Source organism: Lepidochelys kempii, chromosome 7 (genome assembly GCF_965140265.1).
Source record: "Lepidochelys kempii isolate rLepKem1 chromosome 7, rLepKem1.hap2, whole genome shotgun sequence".
NCBI lineage: Eukaryota > Metazoa > Chordata > Testudines > Cheloniidae > Lepidochelys > Lepidochelys kempii.
In genome coordinates, this window is record NC_133262.1 from 30,223,520 (window position 1) to 30,232,293 (window position 8,774).

Consider the following 8,774-nt stretch of genomic DNA (forward strand, 5'->3'; position numbering starts at 1 on the left):
AGATCATCCTTCCTCACCAGCTGTCCCCAACCCAGATGGCTCTCCTCCCCCCCCACCCCCCAGCACACACATACAGGTGGTTTCTCAATTTGATCGGTGAGGGGGATAATCTAGGGAGCATTTGGTTAATCCCTTGGGATAGATATTCTCCTGCCTGGAGACAGTCCTTCCCCGCAGACAGCCCTTGCCCAGCTCTGAGACCTAGGTGCCTCTGGGGTGGGCCACAGGGACTGTTTATACAGGGATCCCTCCCTTGGTTCTGAGTCACAGTTTCCTGTGGGGTGGTGTGAAGGGGCTGTTCATACAGGGTTCACTGGTGGGCTCAGCACTGGTTTTGGGGGAAGAGCACTCCCTGCTGAGTTGTGCAGGTGCCTGGAACAGCGGCATGGAGGGGTTTGACACTGCCTGTTAACTCTGGAGCAGAACAGGGACCACTTCTACGGTGACATGTAAATTCTGCTTGGGTTTTGGCCCAAAGGATGGGAGCAGCAGCAGGATTACCCCTAAGAGGTATAACCAGGGCTGCTTGTAGAGTCCGATGAACAGGGCAGTCACCTTGGCAGCCAACTTCCAGAGGGTACCGTGTCCCTCCGCCTTTCGCCCCCCCTTTCCTGCAGCCACTACCCTAGGGGAAAGCAGTTGAGGGGGTACCCAAAACGTTTTCAAGCCTGCCAGGCAAAATGCCTACGGTTGCTCCTGGGTACAGCCCACCAAAACTGTCCCTGTGGCAGTACTGCCAACCCCAAGGGTTCAATAGTCATGAGATTGGCTTTAAAATCATGAGATTAGCTACAAATAAGCAGTTTGGTCTTTTTTAGTTGCCATCCGCTTTTTGAGCTTTCAGGGTGCCGGGGGGGTCACATTTTGCAGCGTTTTCCATGGCCACCAGGGCTCGACAGGTATTTTTCTTTAAGAATGACGGCTGAAGGCCTCACATTGCCACTTGCCTCCAGGAGCCGAGGCGTTAAAGAAAACTATCATTGCCAGGACAAAATCATGAGAGTTGGCAACACTGCCGCGGGCAAGGCTGGGTCTGGGCAGGGTCCCAGGCCAACAGCCAGAGAACAGGGAGCGCGGCGGGCCGCAGCAAGGACGCCGGGGCCGCTCAGGGTCCCTCCCCCTGCCTCCGTGCTAAGGGCCGCTGCGGGTGGGGTGGGGTGTGGGGGGGCTTCCTCGCTGCCCTAGATGTCCTTATAAGGAGTGGATGCTGCAAGAGGCGGGGCCTCTGTCTGTGCAGTTGTTCACGCCCTTATTTGGAAGCGACGCAACGAAGGGGGAGAGAAGAGAGCGGACAGGGGGCGGGTTCAGGGAGAGGCTCAGCCAACCAGCAGCCGGTCATCAGATTCGGCTGCCTGAGAGCCTATTTGTCAGTCTTTTTACATACCACCCCCCCTTTTGCGCCGCCTCCCCCCCCCAACCCCCGATCCCGCCGCGCCTCAGCAACCCGATTTATTATCACAACCGTTGTTTTTCTAGGCGGGGTCCCAAGGGGGAGGCCGGACCTCGGCCCCTGGGGAGGGTCCCGATGCCAAGGTCCTTGGCCACAATCCTGGGGTCCCGGCTCCCGCCCACCCCATGCGCCGCCCAGAGCCGGGGAGAGAACCCCGGCGTCCGGGCTGCATAACCGGCTGCTCCCGGCACGTCAGCGGGTCTAAGACTGGCCCCTGCCCGGGGCCGTGCAAGCGGCGTGGAGATAATTAAACGACACCTCCCACTAGTCAATGGGGCCTAGGTGACCCATGATGCACTGCAACTGCAGGACACCCCGGCTGTGGCTTCTCTCAGACTCGGCGCGCGAGCGCCGCCCGGCCCCCCAGGACTACATCTCCCATGATCCCCCGGACGGCAGCGCGCATCCTTCTCCCGCCATTTCCCTGCGCTTTCCGGCTCCTTCCCGGCGGCGGGCACGGACTCCATTTCCCTGCGTGCCCCACGGCCCGCGCCGCCCGGAAGTGCCCCTCCCCCATAAAGCGGAAGCGGGCGGCCGGTTGGTTTGGGGCGGGGCAGAATTTGGTCTCGACACCGACCGAGTGAGAAGCTGCTGCAGAGCGAACCCCGCGTAGCCCGGACCGTGATCCCCCTGCCCGCAGCACCATGGTGAGACCCCGGCCCGCCGCCGCCATCTTGTGCCCTGCGGCCGCCATCTTGCCGTTGGGGTGCCTATGGGATCCATACGGGAGGGGGAGCCTGGCGTACCCGCCACCTCTGTAGGGGGCGCCTGTAAGAGCTATCGGGGATCGCGCTGTAGGATCCGTAGCCGGGATCTGCTCTCGCCCCCTGCAGCATCTGTGCGGGATTTCTATGAATGGGAGCCCCACGGGGAGCCTCGTTTCCCCTATGGGATCTATAGGCGGCTGTCTGTCCGCTCTCTTCTGCGTCGGGCGGCCCGTGTAGGGTCCCTGGGATGCTCGCCCTTTCCAAGGGGTTCCCTCGTACCCCCTTGGGGTGTGTCTGGAGGTGCCTCTGGAATTCATGGCTGGTGTCTGCTTCCTTTTCCCGTGTGGGATTGGGATCCCTATGCGGGGCTCTTATGGGCTTTCTACAGGGCCTGTTGTGGCTGCTTCCCTTGTAGGTGCAGGTGTGTGGCGGGATGCAGATGGTGCACCCCTATGGGTGAGTCCTACCTGGGGCTGGCCCCTTCTCCCAGCCTCTGATGGGGTGGGGGCTAGTTTGTTCCAGGGGCTGCTATTGCCTCAGAGCATGGGGGTTGGCAAACGGCGATCTCTCAGAGCATGGGGTTTGAGGCTTGCCAGCCACCTCTAGCCCCATTTCTTCTGCCTGATGCCCTAGCTGCACTGTGGCCTGTGGGATCCTGTGACCTGAGGGTTCCCCATGTCTGCAGTAGTTCTCTTTCCACCCCTAGCCTTGGGGTGGTGGGAAGCAGGTGGCGTTTGATGTATCGGATGGGGCCAAATCACGAATGGGTGGGGCCCCTGGCTGGGGGGCTGCCAGTGAGATGTGTGCTGGATACAGGAATGGCTGGGGGGATTCTCTGGCTTGTGTCCTACAGGAGGCCTGAAAGGGGGCCATAATGGCCCCGTCTGACATTAAAATCTGAGTCTAAGTTGAACCCATCTTTGTGCCCACATTGTCCTGGCGCCCCCCAGATCAGTCAATCCAGTGTGCTGCTCTCCAGTGGGGTGCTCCTCCTCCCAGTCTGAGCACCCCACTGCTCCCCTCTGATGTGCTATGATAGTGAGCGAGCATGCTGCTCTGCAAAATGTCTGACTCCGACTCCATCTCTGCCTCGTGCTCCTAGCCCGGGTTCCCAGCTGGCCCTGGCGAGACCTGCTTCACTCAGGGCCAGCAAGGAGCCCTCATGGCCCTTGACAGTTCTGGACTGTCTTGAGGGGTGGGGGTGTTCCCAGGCAGCCTACAGAGACCTCCCAGTGCCTGTGTGCCTGAGGACAAAGATGATGGGGAGAGGTGCTTGGTTTGCCTGGTGCCTGGGTTCTTAGAATTGCCTGGCTGGATCAGTGGTGAGCACAGCTTGGAGGGAAGGTGGGGAGACTTGGGGGTGAAGGGTACAGGGAAATCTGGGGGTGATTAGTAAAGGCTGCCGGCGGTGAACTGTCTCTTTGGCAGAACCAGTAGCATTGATGAGTATTTACAGGGTTAAGGTTTTTGTCATAGGTTCAGACAGAGCTGCTGGGCTGGGGAACAAAAGCCCTTTAGCCTCCTATGGGCCCACTCGATTAGGAGGCTTGGGGGCCACTCCTGCCTACAACAGCCTTGCTGCAGGGGTGGATGTATTGGCTGAAGTATTTAGGCCTGGGGATCCGAGAAGACTCTCCAGTGCTGGTCCCTGACAGGCCCCATTCTGAGCCCTGCATTGCCCCCATGCCCCTTTCATTTCCCCCTCCAGCAGTGGCTGCTGGAGCAAAGCGGCTGGTGCTTCCCCTAAAACAGCCTCCCTTCTCCATATAAGAGCATATCGCTGTGCTGCTTTGCTGGTCAGCTGCTGAAGCCACGCTCCACTGAAGAGCCGCCGTGGATCTTGGCTGGACCCTTGGGATCATCTAGTGGGGGCCTGGGCTGGGTGGCTAGAACTTGGGGTTCCCCCAGTTACTCAGTTGGCCCCTCTGCTGTCAGGCAGTGGAGTGTGAAGTGCTATGGCAGGGCCCCAAATGAGGCTCTTGATCTGAAGGTGTCTAGCGGGGGTGGGGAGAAGGGTGGTCTCAGTAGTGTATGGGGTGCTGTGCTCCGAACCCGAGGCCAGGAAGGAGCGTGTCAGGGAGGCTCAACAATCTGTCTCTTGGTGCAGTAAAGCAGTTGCCTTAGGGTGGGGGGGGGGATGGAGGTTGAAGGGGATGGAGTTAAATGGGGGATGGGAAGTAGGCATGGTGGGGGGGTGGTCTTGTGGGGTGGGAGGTAGGCACAAGGTGAGTAGGGGATGGGAGGTGTAGAGCCGGGGGGGGGAAGGGTCTCCTGGGATGAATGGGGGTTGGCAGGGCCCTGGGGGAACAGGGGAAGGGTTGCAGCAGGTCCCTTGCCCCTGGGGCTGCACAGTGGGGGAAGGACCCAGGCTGCTGGGTAGTGATGGGGAAGCAGCGTGCGCAGCCTCTTTCTGCACAGGTCACGTGCCGCGCCGTTTCCTGTGTGGGGTTTCAGGTTCCCGCCGTGGGTGCTTGTGCAAGGCACTGACGCAGCGCTTCCCATCATGCACATCTCTGGCTGGGGCACTGGTTTGCTGCTGGCCATTGCTGGAGTGCGTCCACTGGTGTCCTGCCTGTGTAACCAGCAACAGTGTCCACAGCTTGCCCGATCCATCCCTCTCCGCTCCAAAGCTGCAAAGCCCATGGCAGCTGCTGGGTTAAATCCTCTGGGCCCATTGGCTTGGGGCCTGGTAGAGTATGTGGCCCCCAGCACTGACATTACCTAGCCCCCAACACCTCTTGGTGGGGACAAAGGGTGGATCCCCCAACAATCCCCTTCTGCTTGGCATCCCTTGCGAAGATCTGCCCCTCAGGGCTAGAAAACCCAGTGTCTATTGTTCTTGGCCCTTCGGAGTTGATGCACTGGGGCTGGTACCCTAGCAATGGGCACCTCATTGCCCAGCCTTTGGGGGCTGGGGGAGCCCCTAATGCACCCTCCTCTCCCCCCCTCCCCACAGGCATCTGGCGTAGCGGTCTCTGATGGAGTGATCAAGGTCTTCAATGACATGAAGGTGCGGAAGGCCTCCACCTCCGAGGAGGTGAAGAAGCGCAAGAAGGCAGTGCTCTTCTGCCTGAGCGAGGACAAGAGGAACATCATCCTGGAGGAGGGCAAGGAGATTCTAGTGGGGGACGTGGGTGAGACAGTTGACGACCCCTATCTGCACTTTGTCAAGATGCTCCCGGAGTCAGACTGCCGCTATGCCCTCTACGATGCCACCTACGAGACCAAGGAGAGCAAGAAGGAGGATCTGGTCTTTGTCTTCTGGTAGGGCCATGCCCCAGCCCCATTTCCCTCTAGGGTGGTACAGCCCTTTTGCCCCTGCTGGCTATGCCCACCCTCTCCACCAGCTAGGGACCCCTGCTTCTAGCAACCGGGGGAGTCGTGCCCCTTGTCTTGGTCACTCCCTAGTCCAAGCCTGGGGTGCCCCTTTATCTCTGTTGGCTGGGTCCATCTGTCGAGCACACCCCTGTTTTGGCCACGCCCCTCTCCAGTATTGGGCCCTTCCCATCCTCCTCCAGTGCCATTCTACCTGGTGCATCTTCTGGTAGAACCATGCCTCTCAGGTTGGGGTGGCCCCCTGGCCCTTCCCCTTTCTGGCCCTGCCCCTCCATCCCCAAACTCCTTCTTATGGTCCTGCTTCCTGGCTCCAGCCAGGCCTCCTCCTCCAGGCCTGAGAAGCTCCCTGGTTCCCCCTCCCTGGCTGGCAGTGCCACTCCTTCCCTCTGCAGAGCTGCAGTGAAAGCTGCCTTTGTTCACCCAGTGCCAGCACCCGGCTCCTCTGCGGGGTGGAGCAAGCCCAGCAGGGAGTGCCAGCTGCTTGTTTAAAGGGCTGCTAGCTGACCAGCTGGCAGTGGGGCCCACAACACTAGGGCAGGTGGAGGGGATGGGACGGGACTAGGAATGACCCAATCAGTGCATCCTGTGCTGGCTCTGCCAGCCCCCTTAGCCCAGCTGGGGCGCCCCCTCCAGGGCATACACTGTACTCAGGGGGTTCTGAACACATTAGCTCCTTCCTGCTCTGGGGCCACCTGGAGGCTTGGAGAGGCTGCAGGGGTGGGGAGGCATGAGTGGGTGCAGACAAGGGGAGTATTAATGGAGAGGGAATCTGAATGGGTGCTGGGGGCAGGAGAGTTAAGACGGGCCTGGATTTGAAACTCTCTGCCCAGTGGTAGCTGCTCTTAGGCCAGTAGGACAGAGGAGACTGTCGGCACCATCTCTAAGAGCTGCTGTGCTGGCTGAAACTTACTTGGGGTGGCATTTAAAGGCCCTTATTGTGCTGGGCACAGAGCCACCCTGCCCCCTCTGCCAGGCATGGCACTGAGAGATCCACAGCTTCCCCTCTGCCTTACTGACCTGCCACAATTTCTCTCCTAGGCCTCCCACCTCTCTTCTCTTCTCTCCACCCCCAGCTATTCTCTTGCTCCTTGTGCCTCCTGCTGGGAATCTGCCCCTCAGGTGCTGTTGCTAGTGTATGGCCTGGCAGGGAGGGCTCCTCCCCATGCTCCTTTCAGCCCATGCTGCTGCTCTGTCCTTTTACGCTTTCAGTCTGTGCCCAGGTGGGTGCTGTGGGTGCTGTGTCTGAGGCCTGTGCCTTGCGGGAGCCTTCAGTCCCTGGTGTTGGTGTGAGTCCCCCCCCTCTCCCTGCAGGGCCCCAGATTGTGCCCCCCTCAAGAGCAAGATGATCTACGCCAGCTCCAAGGATGCTATCAAGAAGAAACTCACAGGTGAGTAGAGTCCTGCACCCCTGGCAGGCCATGTCCTGCCACCTGTGGGGGCCCCCACCCATGGTGGATGAGCCAGCTGGCAGCTCTGTAGTGGGATGCCGGCCCAGCTCCCAGACCCATGGTTGTGCTTCTGGCCCCTCTCAGTGAGGTGCTGTGTGCCTTGAACCTTGTAGTCTGCCTGTGCCTGCCAAGGCCAGTTGGAACTGCACGCTGGGGTGACCCTTGGGAGCTAGTACCTGCGATGCCAGGACTCCTGAGTTGTATCCTAGCTCTGGGAGGGAGCGGGGGCTAGTGGGTTAGAGCCATTCAGGGGCACCCCAGGGGTCTGGATTTGCTTCCTTGCTGTGCTCTGAGGCTACCCCCCACCCTTGGATGCGGGTGTCAATTCCCTGGTGCATGTGACTTGCTGGGAGATGCTAAATAAACAGTCTCTGATCCTGTGGCAGGATGGGCCAGTATGGTGCGGGAGGGGCCTTGCCTGGGATGGGGTGGAACTGGAAGTTCTCAGGCCCCCGGTCAACTGGTGCCTTTGCCAAGGCTACAGCAGGGCTTCTTGGCCTGGGGATCACAACCTCACTGCCCCGCACATAGGGAGCGATGGGGGATGGGAGGGGAGATTCTGGCTGGATCTCAGCTAGATGGGGGTTAATCTCCAACCCAAGGCTTGCCCTAACCCTCCCCATTTCTTTCTCTCTTGCCCTCCCTCCATCCCCCAGGTATCAAGCATGAGTTGCAAGCAACCTGTTACGAGGAGGTGAAGGACCGCTGCACCTTGGCCGAGAAGCTGGGCGGCAACGCCGTTGTCAGCTTGGAAGGGAAGCCCTTGTGAAACGCTCCCAGTGCCAGTTTATACCGGAGCTTCCATGTTAATCAGTCCTGTGCTACCTTTTTGGGGGGTGGGGGGGAGGGCTGTTGGGGGGTGGGGGGATAATTCCTTAGATAACGTTCCGATTCTTTGCCTCCTAAGTCTCCTTCTCCAGTTTGCACGATCAGAGTCCTCAAGACACTCCACAGCCCGGCCATGACTGCTGTGCAGGGCACCTGCCAAACCCACTGCCGCCTCGGTTACCTGGAACTTCCGCCTTGGAGACCAAGGGGACCATTCCCTGGGCACTGTAGCTTCTCCTCAAGGTCCGGGGCCACTCCACCATCAGAAGGGACCATGCATTGAGCTCTCTAGCTTGATGTCTAGAGACACCAAGAAGGGCCCATCCTTGGAGCACTGGAGCTCAGTGTGTAGGTTTTGGGACTGTTCCACCATTCATGGGGATCATTCCCTGAGCTCTGTCTAGTTCTGGGAGCATTCCCGCATTTCCATTCCAGTAATGTCTCCTTCAAAGGTTGATCAGGGACCAACTGGCTTCATCGTTCCATTGCCCTCTCCTGACAGCCCATCTCAAATCCTCCATAGGGCTGAGGTCTTGATGGCCAGTCCACTGCTGGCCAGGGTGTTCCCAAAAGGGGCTAGTGAGTGAGGGACTCTCCAACAGCCAGCCCCAGGTCTTGAGCCACTAGTAGCTTCTGGTGGAAGGTGACATCCTAGTAGCTCGTCTAACTGCATCCCTGTAGCCTCCTCTTGACTGGAATTAGAAATTTCTGGTGTGTGTAAATTTTTTTTTAAAGGGTTTTGTGTTTTGAAACAGTGAAAGATGCCGATTCTCTCTGGCCCCACCGGGAGAGCTGGGGGTGTCCCCGGAAAGCAACCCCCTGCTGCCAACGTGTCCATGACTTAGTGGCTTTGTGCTTGTCTGTAGTACTGTGTATAAATGGAATATTGTGGAGAAACTTGCGAAATTTAAGTAACTGGGGGCTGGGACACTCCCTTCCAGTGGAACTTACTAATATGGAAGCAGCACCTGTAATGACCTTCAATAAAAAAAAAAAAGCTAACAA

The 8,774-nt window shown here is 59.1% G+C and overlaps 1 protein-coding gene across 1 annotated transcript; it reads left to right on the forward strand.

Annotated features, from left to right (window-relative positions):
• Positions 1 to 1,954: 1,954 nt before the first annotated feature.
• On the forward strand, positions 1,955 to 8,774 carry CFL1 (cofilin 1). The gene is made up of 4 exons (XM_073351721.1): positions 1,955 to 2,097; positions 5,114 to 5,421; positions 6,805 to 6,881; positions 7,598 to 8,774. The coding sequence occupies exons 1-4, from the start codon at positions 2,095 to 2,097 to the stop codon at positions 7,708 to 7,710; spliced, it is 501 nt and encodes a 166-aa protein (XP_073207822.1). The 5' UTR covers positions 1,955 to 2,094; the 3' UTR covers positions 7,711 to 8,774.